Here is a 22,726-nt window from a genome sequence, read left to right as displayed (position 1 = left end):
CTACCTTGCATCAATCGTTCAGACTGTTGGTGGTGCAGTCTGAGAGTCAGGCTTTCAAAAGAATTAAAACTTTGTCTGGGTCTTTGACAAATTAATAAGCTGGAATTGAAGATTGCAGCTAATCCTCCTCCTCGACTTGTGCTTCGAGCATTCTGACAGTTACTGTGACTCGGGGGTGTTGATTCATTTAAACTAACATATTCATCCTGCTGTAACCAGATTTTTGTAAGGCAGAATAAATCAATATGTTGATCCATTATTAAATCATTTACTAACAGGGACTTGGAAGAGAGACCTAATGTTTAATAATCCACATTTGTTTTATTCTTTGGTGCAGTTGATGAAGCTATATTATTGTTTTTGAATTTTTATGCTTAAATAGTTTTTTGCTGATTTTAGCTTTGTCCGCTAGAGATCATCTGAGTACCGTATTTTCCGGAGTATAAGTCGCACTTTTTTTCATAGTTTGGCTGGGGGTGCGACCTATACTCCGGAGCGACGTATATGTGACATTTATAACACATGAACCAAAATACTCCAGCCACTTGACATCTCCGTGAACTGCAGCTTTAAGGCAGTCTTGCGTAACCTGTGGGCGCAGGGGATGATGGATGGAGAGCACAGCTTAACGGCAACTGGGAGAATGCGCCACCCAACTTTCCTGGAAGTCATTGGATGGATCAAGAAAACATGGGCTTCAGTGACAACCAAACCATCCTGTTGGGATTCAGAAAGACTGGAATAATTGGAACTGCAGCTGACGACGAGTCTGACTAACGCGACACAGAAGAGGAAGCGGCGCTTCGACTAGGGAGTGTACGGAATTGTTTAGAAGTGACACCGAGGATGAAGAATTCAATGGATTGATGGTTTGGTTAACTTGTTAGTATGTTCTTTATGCTATGGTTATCTGAATAACTTAATGTTACGTTAACATACCGAACACGTGTTCGTTGTGCGTCATGTAGCTGAATGTGTTACGTTAGCATAACGTAGGCGTAACCGTGTTCGTCCTGTTCTTTAATCCATTATTATTTTAAATTGCCGTTCAAGATGGAATTTCTGCTCTGGGTCTCAGATTCTATCAACCCCCCCCCCCCCCCCCCCCCCCCCCCCCCCCCCCCCCAAAAAAAGTGCGACTTATAGTCCAGTGCGACCTATATATGTTTTTTTCTTCTTTATTATGCATTTTTTGGCTGGTGCGACCTATACTCCGGAGCGACGTATAGTCCGAAAAATACGGTAAGTTATATCTGCGTTTAACTCAGAGCTGAAAGCCAGCGGGGGTTTGAAAAGGATGTGCCAGCGGTCGGGCGTTCTCTCCGGCTAAAGCAGGCCATGATATCCCAAATATTATATCCGCTCTTTTTAAGAGATGGGGTAGGAAGAGTTTTGTAGAGATCCAGTCTTTAAAGTTTTCCCAAAATGTCCCAGTGTACACACAATAGAAAAAGAGATGGTCTGTTGTTTCGGTATCATTGTCACAAAAGATACAGCTATTATTTTTTTGTTTGTGTGTGTGCGGTGTGATAGGAGACGTATGAAAGGCATTCTGCAGATTTTGCAAGTGTGAAATATGTGCTCACCATGCTGATTTAATTCAACATGCTAATACAGAGAAGCACACACACACAAAAAAACTGTGCACCCACCACAACACAAAGAAATGAGGTATATTGCTATAGAGCTATACTGTTTAAAAGCGGCCTCAGTTTTATACAGTATTTTGGGTTGCCAGTTGGGCTTATTTTGGCCTTGTTTTCATAGAGCTGGTTGCTTGTTTCTATTGCGAGATCTGGCAACACTGACACATTCATGGACCGCATTTGGAGGATCCTTCGAATTTGGACAGTCTTCGTCGCCTCGCTGTGATGTAATCGGCCTACAAATGCGGACTTCGAAGGATGTGGCCCCTGAATTTGGACACATTTTTTTTTTGATTAAACATTTGAACAAATGTACAAACTCAAATGGCATGTATACATGCCATTTGAGTTTAACGTAGGCGTAACCGTGTTCGTCCTGTTCTTTAATCCATTATTATTTTAAATTGCCGTTCAAGATGGAATTTCTGCTCTGGGTCTCAGATTCTATCAACCCCCCCCCCCCCCCCCCCCCCCCCCCAAAAAAGTGCGACTTATAGTCCAGTGCGACCTATATATGTTTTTTTCTTCTTTATTATGCATTTTTTGGCTGGTGCGACCTATACTCCGGAGCGACGTATAGTCCGAAAAATACGGTAAGTTATATCTGCGTTTAACTCAGAGCTGAAAGCCAGCGGGGGTTTGAAAAGGATGTGCCAGCGGTCGGGCGTTCTCTCCGGCTAAAGCAGGCCATGATATCCCAAATATTATATCCGCTCTTTTTAAGAGATGGGGTAGGAAGAGTTTTGTAGAGATCCAGTCTTTAAAGTTTTCCCAAAATGTCCCAGTGTACACACAATAGAAAAAGAGATGGTCTGTTGTTTCGGTATCATTGTCACAAAAGATACAGCTATTATTATCCAGGTTGAATCTTTGTCTTAACAGTTCCCTGGATGGAAAAAGGTTATTGAGAATTTTAAAATTCACTTTCTTAAATTTAGGACTTAAAGGGTATTTAAGGTAAGCAGTTCTCCACTTATTAACCCCTGAGTCAGAAAACAAATTTAAAATGGAATTTCTATTTGGTCGTACGGGAAATATAAAATTAGTCAGATGCCGACACATTCGTTTATTAGTGTTACTTTTGTCCAAAAGGTTTACTCCATAAATTTGGAGTGTAGGTAATTGAAGGTTAGCTGTTTGAATGCTTATGTTTTGAACCAACTTTTTGACTGCAGTAGGGATAGAGTTCAATACAGTGTTAAACTGAGTGCGCGGGCAGTCTAAATTATACAATAGGCAAAAATCCTCATAGGACAACCAACCTCCATTGTCATTTAGAAAATATCTTATGGACTAAATACCTTTTTCCATCCAGCGATCCAAATACAGAGACTTATTTCTATGTAGCACATATCTATTATTCCAGATAGGAGTTTGGTGGGGAGTAAAATTGTGCGTGTACATAAGTTTCCAGCATAACAACACCTTTTTGTGAAAAGAAGATAGTTTAATGGGGAGTCTGTCAACACCAAAGTCACATTTAAGAACAAAATCTATGCAACCAACATTTTCAAATAAGCCTTTAGGAAGACAATACCAGATGCTATTTGCATTCATTAAAAAAGATCTCAGCCAGTTGATTTTTAATGTTGAAAGTTTTTTTAAAGATAGTGTTGTAGCCATTTTTTTGTGAGATAGTTGTATGCATTTGGAAACACAAATTTGGTAATTATAAGTAATTCTGCTTGTAATGGAATTGTTAATCAATGACTAATTTGTAGAATAATTTGTTGGTTGTGATGTTTGAGGTTTGTATACTGGTAGGAAATGAGGAAAGGGCACCGGAAGTCACTGGACCCTAGAGCAACACAGTTTTTCGACCTACACTACGCTGTACGATGCGGTAAACTAAGTTAAATCAGAAAGGTCAAGATTTCCTTTATGTTTGTACTTTGCTTTCTTCAGTAAAGATACACCAGAAGATTTTTGGACTCAAGACCTTTGTTTACTAACGCGTGTGTGTTGAGTACGAAACACTTGAGGGTCCAGGCTAGGGAGGCAGCCGTGCCGCTGCAGCCACATTAGTCGAAAAACTCGCTATAGTGGAACGACTTGCTGAAAGGCTACCGCTTGCTGTGGAAAGTGTGCCTGGCTTGCCGCAAAGATCCGCAAGGGAAGACGGTGTGGAGCTACAAGGAGCTAACCAATCGGGCTAGCTGGCGGAGGCTACCGAACTTGCTAGCAAAGAGTAAGGAGTACCTTGACGCTGAGTATGCTACGGCAGGAGGCGGTGCTGCAAGTAGAGGTCTGTGCCAAACGAAGAATCCTCTAAAAAAGGTCTGACACTCTCTCTCTTTATTCCGTTAACTACCTGACGCCACTAATGTTAAACACCATCTGAAGTGAACAAAGTAAGCAGACACTCGGGATTCCGCTCTGAAAATCATTGTGTTTAATTCTACACATAAAGAAACTCCTTTTGCAACTGTTGTGAAGTTTAAGAAGAGTTAGAAGCTGTTGATAATTCGAGGAATTGTAACAGTTTGTGTAGTGATTAAAATAAATGAAGGAATGATCGAAGGAAAAATGATGGCGGAAGGAGGTGCTGTCCCGCGTTCTGACCAAAAGAGGGCGCCAAAGCCCAAGGAAAAGGCGATAGAGGAGAAAATCAAACGGCTGAAAGGAGAGAGAAAGGGAAAGTTGGCACACGTAACCAAACAGAAGAATGACCTGGAGAAACTAAAAGAAAATGAGCACAATGTTGGACTCATTAAAGATCAAGCATTATTGATGTTTGAAAAATCCCTTGGAGAATTTGCACGTCTTAACGAAGAACTGTGTGAATTATTGGATGTGGATGAAAGACAGGTAGATCAAGAGGTTTATGATAAGAGATATTCAGAGTTTAAACTGTTCATACAAGGCATGAATGAATGGATTGCAAATGTCCATAAAGATCCTCAAGAAGATGTTGATGGAAAGCCATGTGATAATGAATCAGAGGCCTGTTCAGTTGTATGCCATAGCGTATCTAAGGCCAGTTCAGCTGTAAGTCATGTCTCAAGTACTACTTCTGCTAAGCTGAGAATTAAAGCAGAACGTGAAGCGTTGTTGGCAAGAGCAGCAGCAATGAAAAAGAAAGCAGCATTGGAGCAGGAGGAAATTCGTTTAAAATTACAAAGGGAGCAGTTGGATATTGAAACAGAGCTTGCCGCTTCAGATGCCAAATTAAAGGTGTATGAGGAATACGAGGATGCTCGTTCAGTAGATGAACTTTCCGAGCCACTTCCAGGACTCAGGAATTTATCTATGACTGACAAACCAGATAATCTTTACAGCAATGACAATTACGCGCCTCATCAAAGTAAGCCTCTGGTATCCAGTTCAAACCCAGCTGCAAATGTTTCAGAAGAAAGAAAGCTTTGGCCAGGATTGGATGCTAGCAGCGCTGCGCCCCGTCCTGATGATCACGACCATGCTGATATCTCTTCAGACAGCTTGTATGAAGTGCTACGGCGCCAAAATGAAGTCACAGAGATTCTCATTAAACAACAGAGTTTGTCTCAATTGCCTCATAGAGATATACCAATGTTTAGAGGAGATCCTCTGACTTACAAATCCTTCATAAGAGCTTTTGAGCATGCCATCAACAGTAAAACAGACAGCCCTCAAGATCGGTTGTATTATCTCGAACAGTTCACAAGTGGAGAACCACTCGATCTTGTTCGTAGCTGTGAGCACATGAGACCTGACAAAGCTTACAAAGAAGCCAGGGAATTACTTGATCGCCACTATGGAGATGAGTTTACCATCGCCACAGCTTACATCAAGAAGGCAATGGAATGGCCTCAAATAAAACCTGAAGACAGAAAGGGATTGAACGCCTTTGCTTTGTTCTTGATTGGATGTCGTAACACACTGAATGATGTAGACTACATGGACGAAATGAACAATCCAACAAACATGAAGTGCATTTTGTCTAAGCTTCCATTTAAACTGAAGGAAAGATGGAGAAGCTATGCTTATGATATCCAAGAAAAAACAAGAAAAAGAGCTAGATTTACAGATTTAGTGGAGTTTGTTTACTGTCAAGCAAAGGTAGCAAATGACCCACTCTTTGGAGATATTCTGGATTCCACTGCAGGGAATCAGAAAGGCTTGAAAAGAAAACCTAACATTGTCAAAGGTGAATCTAAAGGAAGCAGTTTTGCTGTGGACGTCTCTACTGAGAAGAACGCCAGTAAACGCCAGCTTGAAAAAACAACAGTTTCAGTCAAGACTGCAAGCGTTTTCCAAAATCCATGTCTTTACTGCCAAAGGAACCATGCACTCATTGTGTGCAGCAAGATCAAAGAGCAGCCTTTGAAAGACAGAATACAGTTCCTGAAAATGGTTGGTCTTTGCTTTGCATGTCTAACAGCAGGTCATCGGGCCAAGGACTGTAGAAAAAGAACCTCATGCCCAGAGTGCTCCCTCAAGCACCCAGCAATCCTGCACGTGGTAAAGGATGTTAAATCAGATTTGAACAGCACAACTGGTGGCTTGCAAGGCACAGGTGAGGTCACAAGTGCTCTTGTGTCAGGAGAGAGTATAAGCAAGAACACTGGGGCTAGTGAGTGTATTCTTCCTATTGTACCTGTGCAGATAAAACACAAAAGGGACTCAAGGATGATCGAGACCTATGCCTTCCTAGACCAAGGAAGCACGGCAACTTTCTGTACGGAAGACCTAGCCAGCAAGTTGAACATCAGAGGCAGAAAGACAGAGTTCATCCTTCGCACGATGGCAACCGAACAGAAAGTAAGTAGCTGTGTGCTTACTGATCTAGAAGTGTGTGGCTTAGGGAAGCAAGACTTCATCCAGTTGCCCAACGTGTATACTCAGCCAGAAATCCCTGCAAAGAAAGCCAATATACCTCAGAAGAGTGATTTGGCAAGGTGGCCTTACCTGAGCAGAGTCCATCTCCCAAACCTTGAAGCAGAAATTGGTCTTCTCATCGGTTCCAATGTCTACAAGGCCATGGAACCATGGGAGATCATCAATAGTCAGAATGATGGACCGTATGCTGTAAAGACGGTGCTCGGGTGGGTTGTCAATGGGCCAATTAGTAGATGCACAGAGAAAGAGGCTGAAGACAACAAAGAACAAAGTTTCCTTGTCAATCGTATCTCTGTGATGAACATTGAAGATATGCTGGTGAAGCACTATAACGCTGACTTCCCAGAAAACCGGTGTGACGACCGGCGAGAAGACTCTGAACAGGACAGGCAGTTCATGCATACAGTGGCAACATCAGCACAACTCATTGATGGCCATTTCTGCATTAAGCTGCCGTTGAAGGATGACAAAGTGAAGATGCCATGTAACCGTGGTATTGCTGAACAACGACTTAACTCACTAAAGAGGAAATTCAGCAGAAATACAGACTTTGCCCAAGAATACAGAACATTCATGAGCAACATACTTGAGAAGGGCTATGCAACACAAGTTCCTGAACAGCAGCTGAGTCGCAGTGATGGAAGGGTGTGGTTTATCCCACACCACGGCGTGTACCACCCGAGGAAGAAGAAGCTGCGAGTAGTTTTTGACTGCGCCGCAACTTACCGAGGAGTGTCGCTGAATGACCAATTGTTGCAAGGACCAAACCTGACAAACACACTCATTGGTGTACTGCTAAGATTCAGGCAGGAGCCTGTCGCCATGATGGCAGACATAGAGTCCATGTTCTACCAGGTGCGGATACCCGATAATGATGCGGACCTGCTACGCTTCCTCTGGTGGCTGGATGGTGATACAAATTTGGAACCAGCTGAGTACAGAATGTGTGTGCATCTATTTGGCGCAACATCGTCTCCCAGCTGTGCGTCATACGCACTAAGAAAAACAGCAGAGAATGCATTAACACAGACCTCAGCAGAAGCAGTGCAGACAATTCTCAAGAATTTCTATGTCGACGATTGCTTGAAGTCTGTTCCCACAGAGGACCAAGCAGTTGCTCTTGTCAAGGAACTGATGACGTTATGCACTGGCGGTGGTTTCCACTTAACCAAGTGGATCAGCAACAGTAAGGCCCTACTGTGCTCAATACCTGAACATGAGCGAGCTGCTGAGGTCAAAGATCTAGACCTAGAGAACGACAAATTGCCAGTAGAACGGGCACTGGGCATGCAGTGGTGCACCAGTACAGACAGCTTCAGATTCAAGACACACCTGCCAGATAAGCCATGTACAAGAAGAGGCATCTTAGCCGTCGTCAGTACAGTGTACGACCCCATGGGCTTCATAGCACCACTCCTGCTACCTGTGAAGCGTATTCTGAGAGACCTCTGTAAAGAGAAAAGAGATTGGGATGAAGAAATCCATGGAAGGCCACGCAAGACATGGCTGGATTGGTTAGCACACCTCCACAAGCTTTCAGATCTAAAGGTTAGCAGATGTTTTAAACCTGCCACCTTTGGTCTAGCAAAGACTGCTCAAATCCACCACTTCTCAGATGCCAGTCAGGATGGTTATGGCGTTGTGTCATATCTTTTGTTGACAAATGGACAAGGTGAGAAGCATGTATCATTCTTGATGGGAAAGTCCAGAGTCGCTCCACTCAAACAGATCACGATTCCCAGAATGGAATTGACGGCAGCGATGGTGGCAGTCAAGGTAGATCGTATGCTGAAAAGAGAACTTGAAACTCCCTTGATGGAATCGATCTTTTGGACAGATAGTACGACAGTACTAAAGTACATTCGAAATGACACACTTCGTTTCAAAACGTTTGTAGCCAACAGAGTTTCGTACATAAGAGAAGCAACAACGCCAGCCCAGTGGAAGTATGTCAACACGGCTCAGAATCCGGCAGATCAGGCTTCAAGGGGCTTGAAGTTCGAGAGTTTCATTAAAAACGGGAGCTGGTTTCATGGGCCCAAGTTCCTGACTGGTGAGTGGCCAGACCAGCCTGAGCAAACCTACCTCACGGAAGATGATGCTGAGATTAAGACATCGGCTGCAGTATCATGCTCAGTTCAGGAGGAGTGCAAAGAGCCACTGAACAAACTCGTGGAGTATTATTCCAGTTGGCACAAGCTTAAAAAGGCCATTGCTTGGATTTTACGTCTAAAGGAGTCATTGAGGTATTTATGTGAGAAAAGGAAAGAACTGGAACGAACCATGCAACAATCTAAAGAAGGTCCGGAAAGGCAAAGAGACATTATCGAACAGCATATGGTGACATGTAAGAAGAACCTAGCTAAAGGAATTCTTACGGTTGAAGATCTAGCCAGAGCTGAAACAGAAATGATTAAATACAGTCAGAAACAGACCTATGCAGAAGAGATAAAGGCTTTGCTGCTTGGAAACATGCAAGTGAAAAGAAACAGTTCAATCTTCAAACTGGATCCATACCTGGATAATGGTGTGCTGAGGGTAGGAGGGCGTCTGAGCAAATCAGCGATGCCCGAAGAGGCCAAGCATCCCGCTATTCTACATAAACAGCATGCAGTAGCCCGCCTTATTCTCCACCACATCCACCAAGAAGCTGGACATGGAGGCAGAAACCATGTCTTGGCCAAATTACGGCAACGCTATTGGATACCAAGGGCCAATGCAGCAGTGAGAAGGGTGATCTCAGAGTGTAACCTCTGTAGAAGACTGTATGCAAAGGCAGGAGAGCAGAAGATGGCAGACTTGCCACCGGATCGGCTACTGCCAGACAAGCCACCCTTTACTAACACTGGTGTAGATTATTTTGGCCCGTTTGAGGTCAAAAGAGGGCGTGTTAAAGTCAAGTGCTATGGAGTGCTTTTTACATGCTTAACTACAAGAGCAGTGCATATTGAAATAGCCCATTCCCTTGACACAGGCTCGTGTATTAATGCTTTACGGCGTTTTCAAGCCAGAAGAGGGCAAGTGTCAATCATTCGTTCCGACAATGGCACGAACTTTGTCGGTGCTGAACGAGAGCTACGAGAGGCATTGGCAGAGCTGGACCAGTCTCTTATCAATGAAGCAATGGTGAAAAAAGGCGTGCAGTGGATTTTCAACCCACCTGCTGCTTCCCACCATGGCGGCATTTGGGAGCGTCAAATCCGCACAGTGAGGAAAGTGTTGAGCTCCGTCGTGAGGCAACAGCAGCTAGATGATGAAGGGCTACAGACTTTACTGTGCGAAGTTGAGAGCATTATCAATGGAAGACCCTTGACTACAAACACAGACCACCCAAATGACCTAGAGCCACTGACGCCAAACCACCTCCTCCTAATGAAGGCACAGCCTAACTTTCCACCCGGTGTATTCAATAAAAATGATCTCTACGTCCGCCGTCGTTGGAGACAAATTCAATACTTGGCTGATCTGTTCTGGCAAAGGTGGACTCGTGAATATCTCCCTCTGCTGCAAGAACGGCAAAAGTGGCACATCCAGAAGAGGAGCTTCACAGTTGGAGATGTCGTCCTGGTCATTGACTCAACCCTGCCAAGGAACTCTTGGACATTAGGAAGAATCACCAGAGTGGTACCAGATTCTGAAGGGGTCGTTCGAAGTGCCGAGGTCAAAACGAAGACAAGCATCATTCAAAGACCCATAACTAAACTTTGCTTCTTGCAGGGAGAAGATTGAAGCTTGAGAGAAGAATGAAGACCAGATTAGTTTAGAACTGGTTAGGAAAGACTGTTATTTCTTTGCTAATGTTATTCGTAAAGGGATGAAACCTGTTAAGAAATATTAGTTGATCAGTGTAAATGGCTCCAATTTAAGTTTAAGTTGGTAATTGATATGCTGAGGCATAGTCAATTAGGGGGCGGGATATGTTGTAGCCATTTTTTTGTGAGATAGTTGTATGCATTTGGAAACACAAATTTGGTAATTATAAGTAATTCTGCTTGTAATGGAATTGTTAATCAATGACTAATTTGTAGAATAATTTGTTGGTTGTGATGTTTGAGGTTTGTATACTGGTAGGAAATGAGGAAAGGGCACCGGAAGTCACTGGACCCTAGAGCAACACAGTTTTTCGACCTACACTACGCTGTACGATGCGGTAAACTAAGTTAAATCAGAAAGGTCAAGATTTCCTTTATGTTTGTACTTTGCTTTCTTCAGTAAAGATACACCAGAAGATTTTTGGACTCAAGACCTTTGTTTACTAACGCGTGTGTGTTGAGTACGAAACACTTGAGGGTCCAGGCTAGGGAGGCAGCCGTGCCGCTGCAGCCACAGATAGAATGAACTGAAGGCAAGCCCCTGAAAAGTCTAAGAATGCCCTTAACATTATAACATGGAAAAATCTACCTTGCATCCACAAACTTCATTAAACTTAACTTAAATCTACTCCTTTTTTATTTGAGTGAAAACAGAAATAACCCCCTGGAGTGCAAATAAGAGAGTACTGCTATGACGTGTGCAGCTTGGGGATATGATTCAATATTAAAAGAAAGTCCTTTGTTTCAAAAAAAAAAAAATCTTTTTAACCTTGTAACAAGAAGATGCAAAAAACAGTCATAGAAAATAAGAGACTGTAAAAGGAGTCGTAGGTTTGATCACCTTGCCGTCGATCACTGCAACATGACCTCTGTAAAAGGCCACCTTACCCTGGGATCTGGCTTTTGTGATCTTAGGCCACAGTTCTTCTCTTGCCAGCCGGTCTTCCTTAATAAAATCTTGAGCGAAACAGAGACCTTGTTCTTTGCAAACTGCTGAATCCTTCGTCACTTTCCAGACTATGACTCGATGGCACCTCCTGGTGAACTGTAGGATAACCTGACGGGTCCTTCCTTCTTCTTATAATCCCACTCAGTGGATTGTGTCAATCACATCTTCTGCCTGGTCTGCCCATTGCAGTAAGATTCTTGAAAGTTGTTGTTCTGCCTTTTCTCTGAGATTTTCTCCTTCTTCCTCTTTGAGACCCAACAGCCTCAGGTTCCATCGACGCTTGTACCTTTCAGCTTCCAGAAGTTTTTCTTTCAGAGCTGCATTTTCTTTATTCATTGTAGCAAACCTGTGTTCAAGGTTTTCCGTAGTAGATTTACATTCCGCTATGCTAAATGTGTTCTGCTCTACTTGAGTTTTCTTTCAGCTGTTTTCCAAAGTCATCAAACTTTTAATGGCTGCTAAGACAGCAGCTAAAGAGACCTCACTCTCAGTGGCTTGCTTTTTAGCAGGTGGGAGCTTAGTTGGAGCTGCGTTCAGTTGTCATCTTGTACCGGTGGCGCTTTTTGACAACCCCATCGGTGTTTCAGCGCTAGCGGCAGCTGCATAGTTATGCATGTTTAGCTTAGTAGCATTAGCATTCTTCAGAGTGGGGAAATCTTTCTCATTAACGATGGACATCTTTCATAAATTTCTTAATTTTTCACCTTACGTTAGAGTGTGGATGTTCGGGTCTACCTTGGGGATGAAACGGTGCGCCAAGGGTCGGCCTTTGAAACCAGTTGAGGGCTGCACAAATGGAGCTCAGAATAACGTGTGCCCACATCGCCATCTTGCCCAGCATCTCATTTGGACACAGCTACTGTCTTCCCACCTATCCAAGCATTGAAAGAGCGAATGCCCTAACTTCTGGTTCAAAAGCCAAAAGTGGCATCATCCAATCAGTGATTTCCCAGGTTTTCCCACTGAGACCTACCTCTTACGTTTTGTTAATGGCATTGTGTTTTTGTTAATGTTGTTGTCTTTTTGTAATTTGTAATTGTGCTTAGTTAATGTTAGTGTGTTTTTCTTATTTGTAATTGTGCTTAGTTAATGTTGCTGTGTTTTTGTAAGATGTCATAGTGTTTTGGATATGTTGTGTTTTTAAATTTATAGTTGTGACTGTTGATGTGGTTTGAACTTCAGGGCAAACATAGTTCATTCAAAAAAATATCAAATATCAAAGCAATCAAGCAAAATGAAGAAAGACTATAGTTACAGTTATAAGCATCCAAATAAGCACAACAGTTAATAGTATGCCAAATGAGCTGCCTTCAGTTGAAATGTGCTAATCGTTAGGCATAGGAAGCCATTAAAGAAAGCATAAAAAATTAGGGGTAACTTTCCCAAACTTAGAATTGTTTGAATGTGCTTTCCAACCAAAATGGTGTTTACTAAAAAGTCATCTTTTTCACTGTCCATAATTAAACTGTAAATTATGTCCTGTTAACAGAACTTCTGCAACCGAGGTACTTTAGGAAACAGCCAGTCGTAAATGTCGTTTCAAAGCCAAATCGGTGGTGCAGAAAGTCACTGGACGGATAAATTCCATTCAGAATCTTAAAATGAATTTCTTTTGCCTTTGGAGTTACAGGGAATTTTAAATATTTAGTAAAGTGTAAATTGCGTTTTTTGAAAATATTTGAGAGATTGAATCCTTATAGGACTGATTAGGATGTAAGGTGTAACAGAATAGGTTTTTAATTATTTTGTTTTGGATTGAAATTTCAGTAAAGTCGCAGTTTCCAATCAGTATTAGTGGAAGCTGAGGAGAGATCGGTACTGTTAACAATCCTCTACTCAAACTCCAAACAGCATCAGGGATTGCTTTAATTATAGTTCTATATGTTTTAGCATTGCAGAGATTATTATATTTGAGGCAGAAATCATTATAGGATAGAATGCGCCCAGAATTGTCTACTAAGTGAATTGGTGACCAAATGCCTTTACCTAACCATTCCTTGTTGAACAGCAATTTGCCTCTGACAGTAACATATCTGTTATTCCAAATCGGTGTATTGTGGGGGGGGGATTATGATAATAGAGAAGTTTCCAGTGCAAAAGGACCTGCTGGTGAAAAAGAGATAATTTAATAGGGAGTCTGAATTGAGAAATCACATTTAAGTAGAAAATCCATGCCTCCCAGCTTCTTAAAAATTTCTCTGGGAATGTGGAACCACAGATTATCAGAATTTAGGAGGGATTTTAGCCAGTTAATTTTTAGAGTCCCGTTCATAAAATCAAAGTCTATGGCTTGTAGGCCTCCCTCCTTATATTCTTTGATTAACAGTACTCTTTTAATGTAGTGGGCTTTCCTTCTCCAGATATAATCAAAGTTAACCTGATTGATTTATTTAATTGCTCTTTTAGAGATTGCCATTGAATATGCTGGGTAGATGCATCTTGAAATGCTTTCCATTTTGGTTAGGAAAATTCTACCCAAGAGGCTAATATCCCGTGAAAACCAAGAGTTAAGTCTAGACTGGCAGTTATCTTTTATTTTCCATATCTTCATATTTTCCCTTTCAGCAGAATCACTGGATATCTAAGTTCCTAAGTATTTCACTGTTGACTTTATGGGTATACCAAATGCCTTTGTTAAATGAGTTGGATGGATAGACATTAACTCGCACTTATTCAGACTGAGTTTTAAGCCTGAAGCTTTAGAGAGTACATCGACTAATTTCAATATCTTTGGGACTTCTATTATATGTTTTATAAAAATCGTTGTATCATCAGCGAGCTGGCTAATAATTATTGGCATGCCAATGACATCCAGTGGAGCAACATTCGAGTTTTTAATAAATATTGAGAGCATTTCCACAACTATTAATAAAAGAGAAGATGACATCGGAAAGCCTTGTTTCACCCCGCTTTATCTAATTCATTAATTGTAATATCAGCATTACATAGTTCTGCAAAGTCCTCATCAATGCGAAGAATAAGGTTATGTATATGGTTATGTATATGACTGAAGAAGGCCAAACAAAGTGGCGCAGTGGGCAGGTGCTCACCTTGCAACTGGAGGGTTGCTGGTTCGAGTCCCTGTCTGAGCACATGCTGTCATTGTGTCCCTGGGCAAGACACTTAACCCACATTGCCTAAGTGTGAGTATGTTTGGTAGTGGTCGGAGGGGCCGTAGGCACAAATTGGCAGCCACGCCTCCGTCAGCTACATTAGTAGCTTACCACCACCAGGTATGATTGAGGTGTGAATGAATAGTGCGTGAAATTGTAAAGCGTCTTTGAGTGTCTAGAAAAGCGCTATATAAGACTAATGCATTATTATATAAGACTAATGCATTAATTTTCATTAGAGAAAGATGAGGACTGAAGTTGACTGTAAAAGCTGAGAACTTCCTTAGTGATCAGAGCAGCATCTATTACTGCTTGTCCTTGTATATTTAATGCTTTAGTAATTGAGTTTCTATCTTGTCTTCTTTTTTCAAGTCAACAAAAGTAAGAAGAGCTTTTTTCCCTATCTTCTACCCATCCTGCTCGAGATCTAACATAGGCTCCTTCAGCTTTTCTAATGTAAATTTCATCCAGTTTAATTTGCAGAGCTTGTAATTTCTGCTTATCTTCTTCAGAGGGTGTCATCCTACTATAATGAATGTTTATTTCTTTAATTATCCTACCTTCCTCTGATTTCCTGTTCTTGCTAAGAATTTTTCCAAATTGAATAGAGTAAGCTAATATTTTAAATTTTAATTCCCATTTGGTGGAATAAACCATTATAATGTTATCAGATGTTACATTTACAATTATAGATTTAATACCTTCTTCAAATTCTTGAGATTTTAATAACCTAGAATTAAATTTCCAATATCCTTTATTGTTGCTATAAGTGTCAGAGGGTTTTACAGTTATCTGTTTTCTGCGTGATCTGTTAGAGGCACTGCTGATGTACAACAATCTGAAACAAGGCCCGCCACAGAGACAGATATTAACCAAAAGTCTATTCTACATTTGGTTACACTATTTGGCTTAAACCAAGAGTATTTCTTAGTGTTAGGATGATTGTGGCACCAAGGATAGCAAGTTATGAGATCTGCAAAAGTCCGAAAGAACAGGATTAATGGTACTGGATAGAGACCTGGGAGGGTATATAACAGTGTAAATTTATTCTTCCCTCAAAATAACTCATTATACAGCCATTAATGTCTAAACCAGCGGCAACAAAAGTGAGTACAAAAGAGACTACACCCATAAATGTCCAAATTGAGCACTGCATGTCATTTCCCCTCCAAAGTGTCATGTGACTCGTTAGTGTTACTAGGTCTCAGGTGTGCTCAATTTTGTAGTACAGCTCTCACACTCTCTCATACTGGTCACTGAAAGTTCCAACATGGCACCTCATGGCAAAGAACTCTCTGAGGATCTTAAAAGATGAATTGTTGCGCTACATGAAGACTGTTATATAAGCTGCTCACAAACTACTTTTTATTGTGTCAAAGTGTGATTTTGTTAGTGTTGTCCCATGAAAAGATATACTTAAATATATGCAGACACGTGAGGGGTGTACTCACTTTTGTGATACACTGTATGCCTCAGCATCCACTGACACCATTCTGTGATTTTACGTGGCCTACCTCTTCATGGCTGAGTTGCTGTTGTTCTCAAGAACTTCCACTTTGTTATAATACCTCTAACAGTTGACTGTGGAATATTTAGTAGTGAGGAAATTACATGATTGGACTTGTTGCACAGGTGGCATCCTATCACGGTACCATGCTGGAATTCACTGAGCTCCTGAGAGTGACCCATTCTTTCACAAATGTTTATAGAAGCAGTCTGCATGCCTAGGTGCTTGGTTTATACACCTGTGGAAGTGATTGGAACACCTGAATTCAATGATTTGGATGGGTGAGTGAATACTTTTGGCAATACAGTGTATGTTTGCAGCTTGGTGTGTTGCCAACAGGGAAGTTACAGTTTTTATGGTGAGAAACAACATTGTCCACACCTTTTTAAAAACAAAGATTTAGCTCATTTGGAATACTCTATATCAAACTGTGTTACTGAACTCTTAACAGTTAATCTAGTTATTGCTATGTACACTAGACATTACACATACGCATAGAAAATTACACAATTTCCACATTATTTTAAATATAAGGCTTAAATGATTTGAAAATCATTGTGTAGCACGACCGCTGCCATGAAGACCCAGTGCATACACTCGATACCAGGTTACAGTTCACTGTTTATTTTTAATCACCCACAGCTTTTGCACTGTTCGCTGTTCATGCCCACCAGCTCTAGTCACTGCTCTCTGCTGTCAGCTCCAGCCTTCTTCTGTCACACCCATCTGGCCTAACTAAATCCCCGTGAATGGGAGAGGAAATTGGCAACAGACATCTGCGCCCCCAGCATATGAATCACCTTGACTTTGAATGGTTGTAAAGCTAGATACCAGTAGGTGATCCAGGCACTGTCATCTTTCATCCAATGGAGACACTGCAAGGGGACATGGGCTGAGTAGAAGGTGAATAGAGGAGGGAGTTGAACACTCACAGGATTGCTAAGCACTCCTTTTCCACAGTGCCGTAGCTGATCTCACGCTCTGAGAGCTTCTGAGACCCTGGCAATGAGGAAAAACAGGGAGTGTAAAACAGTCCAAAAGTAAGACTCATAAGGAGACAGTTCTGGGGGCCCGCCTGCCTGGCCTTGGGGGAGTGCAGGGAGGATGAAACAGTTCAGGAGGGTACCCAGGCCAAGGGGCAAGATTTGGAGGCAGTATCAAACAGAGGAGGCGAGGCAACTCTGGGCTAGATGGATGACCAGACATGAGATACATGGAGATACTCAGGAGACCAGCTGCATGGCCAGCAGCAGACTCTGGTGGTTTTCAATGGCAGTGGAGTCCCTCTGGGGACCAAAGACTTAGGTGACAGAACCCCTCTGGTGGTTTAGCTGGAGACCAATGATGGTGAAGATGATGGAACACCTCAGGTGGTTTGTGTTGCAAAACCTCAGGTGGCATGGCTGGGGACCCATGTCGACAGAGGTGACAGGACACCTCTGACACAGGCGACGTTGGATCCTTGGACTCAGGTGGAGCGGACTGCTATAAATATATATATATATATATATATATATATATATATATATATATATATATATATATATATATAAAATGAGATAATGTTCCCTTCAACTGGGAACATTATATTATAAAAGACACAGAGGGAGAACTAAACTAAAGTACTAAGAAATCAAGGTTATCCAAGAACCTCAGAATAATTAAATAAACAAAACTACAGAGTCCAAAACTTAAAACACTGGGCAAGTAGCCCAGGATGATGACACATCTTTCTTCACCACAAGAACTATGGGGCTCCACTACGCACTGTGTGCCTCTTCTATCACTCCCATCTTCAGCACAGCGGCCAGCTCCAACTACTTGTCTTTTGTGTTCAGGTAACTGAAAGCACAGTCACACCTGGGCAAGCCTCAAAGTGGTGCGATATGGGGGGAGAACACATCTTCAAAAATGCTGTTGCAGTGCAGTAGTGATCTGCGCTCTGAGCAGGCATGAAATGGTTATCACAACAGAGTGAGGAGGGAACGCTTGAATTTGGCGCCTCGGGCCCAACTCGTCTGTCTGTCACCAGGCTCACCATAGGAACAGATTCCAGCTCTCTCCATCATTTTAGAAGGTTGAGGTGGAAACCTGTGTGTCTCCACCCCTGCACTCCATAAACAATGTCCCCTATTTGCAATGTTGCCAACTTAGCTAGTCCCCCCCCCCCCGGCCCCCCCAAAAAACAACTAGTGACAAAACTAGTGCTTCAGTGCAACACACAATAAACCAGTTTATAACATGAAATATAGTGCTGTGTTTACTGTGATACCCACACAGGTTTCCAGCTATTTAGAAGCTCAGTCAGCTTTGATTTTTGGCAGCCTGGACCCAGCCGTATTAAAAACACTCAAAGTTTGGATTTGTTTGGTTCACTTTGAAGCTTTCTGAGCATCAGTGCCAGCATGTTTCTTCTACACACTGTCAAACAAAGTTACAATGCAGTGTAGCATTAGGCTTTATTTTCAGTTAATTCGGAGCTCACACTGCAGTCTATCAGACATAACTTACATCAGCTTACCGTAAGACTCATATTTTATGATCTATTATTGCCATTAAAAAAGGGGATTTCACCAGCAGATACTGAATGTAGCATATGGCATTATTAGAGCATGTCTGCATCCAGAAAGGAATATGATCAGTACACAGTGTTCATTGCGTTTACTTTTCATTGTCAGTGCTAAATACAATTGCATTATGTTTCTGTAGTGCTATTCAATGCAGTCATAGATATTCTTATTGCACTCTATCCCACAGACAAAGGCACCTGTCTTTTCTTTGTACTAATAACACCACCTACTCCACACATTAAAAAAAAGTTTATCACTTTTAAAATAAAGCACAAGGCATCGCCCTGCCTGCCACTGTGAAATAACATAAAAGCAGAACTAAACCCTGAGGAAGAATCAATGAAACAATAATTTATCTCTGGCTGGAGTGCGATAAGGAGGTATTAAAAAACAAAAACACAAAAGACAATCAAGAATCTTCTGTAGTACATCAGCAGCAATGCATTTCCTTCTTAAAGCTAATATATTAGCCCAAGAGGATATTCATTCATGTTTGGTTTGTGCCAACCCTTTTGATATGTTCTGATACAGATGCTCAGTAGATAAGATAAGATAAGATAAGATAAGATAGTGTTTATTTGTCACATGCACAGTTATACACAGTACAATGCACAGTGAAATGTGCATTGTACTGTGTATTGTGTACTGTGTACTGTAATTTGTTGGAAAGACACAATTTCTGTAGTTTTCACCTCTGTAACTGTAGAAGCTGTTTCATGGCCAGCTGAGGCTCCCTCGTTATTTCATGACAAATGAAGCCGACATAATATCTGAAATTGATTCAAAGTGTTGAATTTGTATTTTTGTAGATGTTCACTGTAATTTTAATGACGACCCAAATCATACTGCAAAAGCAACCCAAGAGTTTCTCAAGGTAAAGAAATGGGATAGTCTTCAATGGCCAGGTCAGTCACCTGATCTCAAAGTAGTGCATGCCTCTCAGTTACTGAAGGCAAAACTGAAAGCAGAGACCCACAAACAAGCACCAACTGAAGGCTGCAGCAAAGGCCTGGCAGAGGATCCCAAGAGAAGAAACAGCAGTTAGTGATATCCAAATCCATGGGTTCTAGACTTCAGTCACTGACTGCAAAGGATTTTCAAGTATTAAAAAGTCCATATATTTAAATTTTTGTTAGTTTGTTTAAATTTGAGCCTCTAAAAATAGGAGGGCTATATGCAAAAGAAATGCCTATAACGTAACTGTAATGCTAGATTTTTGTAAAGGCCCCTGAATTAAAGCCGAAAGTCTGCACTTCAATTACATATTGATTTAAAATCCACTGTGGTGGTGTACAGAGGGAAAACTACAAAAATTGTGTATTTGTCCAACAAATTGCAGACATAAATGTAGATTTGAGTCAGTATTTTTAACCTTATTACAGTCCAGTGCCACATCCACACACTGTAGGCCATTCTCAGTAACGGACATTGCACTCAGATTCGCTGAGGCTGCTGCTGCTGCTGCTTTGTCCTCTATGCTGCCGTCCTCCACCTGACTTCCAGTTGCCATTTTCTGATGAATTGAGAACCTCCGCCCCAGTCTCCATGCCCAGGACCTGCTTCTGAACCAGCGTAGAGTAGAGTCCACCACTGGCCATCAGCTGACTGTGAGATCCCTGTTCTGCGACGTGGCCCCTGTCAATTACAATAATGTTGTCTGCCTTCTCCACTGTGCTGAGCCGATGGGCGATCACCAACACTGTGTGGTTCCGCATGATATTGTTCAGAGCCTGCTGAACCTGCAGTGGATTTGGCAAATACATCAACATTATTCCATAATGTAAAATTTAGAATTTGGATGTCTGCTTTGCAACAGCCCCTGTAGAAAAGCTGTCATCTGGCTTTGGTAACACTTACACTGTGTTCACTTTCTGCATCCAGAGCACTAGTGGCCTCATCCAGAATAAGAACACGAGGGTTACGGATGAGAGCTCTTGCAATGGCAACCCTTTGTTTCTGTCCACCTGACAACTGCGTGCCCTTCTCTCCAACATCTCAGGGAAACAGTAAGATAAAAGTTAGTCAAATACATCATTTCATCTTTATGAAACACAGCTCCATTTCTTTATAAAACAACCCAGCTTTCATTTTAGAAAAAACTACATTTGCTCTATTTTTTATGTATTGATGTGGGTCATGAGAACTAAGATCAGGCAGACCCAGGACTCAAGCTCAGCCAGCAAGCGTGGCAGATCAGCTGATCTCAGTGTCAGCCACATTAGCTGATGGACACTTGATGTTCTTCTGCACATCCTATTGGCAGATCTCAAATGGAGTGTGCTACTTAAGCTGCTTCAACCCACCTACAGTTTCTGACACCTCTGCAATCAGTTTTGCAACCCACCTCGATCCAAGCTATTCAGTTTTATAGTGATCATGCAATTTCTGGTTAATCATTTGTCACTGATGCCTGATCTGCTGTCATACTGCTTCTATGTATGTATGTGGAAGGAAGGGGAGGAAAGCAGCCAAGGACCTACGGTGAATGTGATTTTTCCCTCTTGAGGTCCTAGCTTACAAGCATTTAATATTAATATATCACATAAAAAGCTGACTTACAAATGAACAGATTGAATAATTACTTGTTTCGTAGCCTTTAGGAAGGTTGGAAATAAAATCACGAGCATTAGCCTCTGTGGCAGCCTGCACCACAGGCTCTTGACCCACGAGTGCCACCTGCAGACACACAGAAATAAATGGAAAGTAACATGAGTAGCCACCTGTAGTTTATTTTCAGTCTTAGATACCCCACCCTGCTACTGTGACTGCTTTGTAGATAATAGAAAGTGTAGCACTAAAAATAGCCCCTTAGAAATACAGCAGCGTTTGCATTTTAGTCATTTTATATCCTTTTTTTAATTCCTTTTTAATTTTTTTTTTTTTAGACTAGCTTTTGATATCAGCAGGCACACTTTGCTCCTCCCCTCTCCTCAGTGTTTTGACATTATATCGTCACGTAACGCATAACATGTTTTACTTGGGGGGAAAAATTAATTAGCTTTAAATGTTTTATAACATTGTGGGGTGATAATTTTGTACAGTTTGTTTATTTAAGAAAAAATCCAGAAAATTTGTGAATAAAAGGATATTTTTATTACATTTTTGTACTATACTTTCTGAACACTCTACTTGGAAAAAAAATTTAACTTGTTCTTGAGTGATCATTTTGTACACTTTATTTAAGAAAAAAAAATCCAGACATCACAATGTATGGGTAAAATTATTTTGTTACTGTTCTATTGTTTCAGAACAAAAAACTTTTATTTTGATAAAGTATTTTCTATTTAACTATAAGCTTTGCCCAGTTCTGTCCTGGGCTTAAAATAATTAATGATCCAAAGGGGGAAAATAAAAAAATCACAAAACACTTAGACGTCATGAAAATTCTTCATAATTATTAAAAAAGTATCGGTATTAGTATTGGCGATACTGGCCCTGTATTTACTTTGTATCGGATTGATACCAATTCTTGCAGTATCGCACACCACTGAGTGGCAGTGCTTAATTTGCATAATTCTGACCGACATTTTCTTTATTTTTTTAAATATATTTTATTGAAGATTTACTTTTTTTGAAAAAATGACAAGAGAGAAAAAGGGAAAAGCAAAAAAAAACAAAAACAGAACAGGCCAGCACAGAACATACATAAAATAAAGTAGACTTAACACTGGTTATATTTGAAAATAAAATGTGACCCTCCTTTGCAAAGTATATCATTTAAATCCTGAGGTAAATAATCCAGAAGGGGTTGCCATATTTTATAAAAGGCACCCAAATTGCCCTTTATTAGGGCACTGAGGCGCTCCATTGGGAAGACCCTAAATGTCTCTCTGTACCATTGTGTAACAGAAGGGGGCTGTCCTTGGATCCACTGTAACAGAATGTAGCATCTTGCCAGATGTAGAAGTTTGCATAGTAACATCATCTCCTCAGGCATCAGGGACAGGCCATGCACAGATAAGCCAAAAAGAAACAACCTAGGATCCATAGGAATTGTTTGATGAAAAACAGAACAAAGTTCTATAGCAACATTCTTCCAAAACCTGTTTATCAATGCACATTGCCAGATACAATGATAGTAGTCACCCACAACTGTGTTACATTTTATACAGAGAGGTGAATATTGAGAGTGAAGTTTATGCATTAACTGTGGAGTACGCTGTAGCCTGTGAAGAATTGACCGAATTTTTCTAACAATTTGGAAAGCATACGTCGGGTGTTAACCCCCTCCCCCCGGCATACAGTTTGTACACTTTGGAAAATGTTAATTGTGAATGATCCCTAACAAAGAACCAATTTTAAATTGTATCT

The 22,726-nt window shown here is 41.2% G+C and overlaps 1 protein-coding gene across 1 annotated transcript; it reads right to left on the bottom strand.

The window, feature by feature from the left end:
- Positions 1–19,099: 19,099 nt before the first annotated feature.
- Positions 19,100–22,305, bottom strand: LOC115786210 (ATP-binding cassette sub-family B member 9-like). Its single transcript, XM_030738265.1, has 4 exons — positions 22,252–22,305; positions 20,998–21,091; positions 20,273–20,409; positions 19,100–20,154 (listed from the first exon to the last, which is right to left on the bottom strand). The coding sequence occupies exons 1-4, from the start codon at positions 22,303–22,305 to the stop codon at positions 19,831–19,833; spliced, it is 609 nt and encodes a 202-aa protein (XP_030594125.1). The 3' UTR covers positions 19,100–19,830.
- Positions 22,306–22,726: the final 421 nt, after the last annotated feature.

This window comes from Archocentrus centrarchus, chromosome 9, assembly GCF_007364275.1.
Source record: "Archocentrus centrarchus isolate MPI-CPG fArcCen1 chromosome 9, fArcCen1, whole genome shotgun sequence".
Classification (NCBI taxonomy): Eukaryota; Metazoa; Chordata; class Actinopteri; order Cichliformes; family Cichlidae; genus Archocentrus; species Archocentrus centrarchus.
This window is presented reverse-complemented; position numbering and strand designations above follow the sequence as displayed.

Excerpts from the sequence above, each read along its gene's own strand:
- LOC115786210 (XM_030738265.1), bottom strand. The coding sequence starts at position 22,305 with ATGCTACATTCTGTTACAGTGGATCCAAGGACAGCCCCCTTCTGTTAC. Across the intron at positions 21,092-22,251 it reads CCCCCTTCTGTTACACAATG|GTGGCACTCGTGGGTCAAGA; the intron begins GTACAGAGAGAC and ends GTGTGTCTGCAG. Across the intron at positions 20,155-20,272 it reads ATGCAGAAAGTGAACACAGT|GTTCAGCAGGCTCTGAACAA; the intron begins GTAAGTGTTACC and ends AATCCACTGCAG.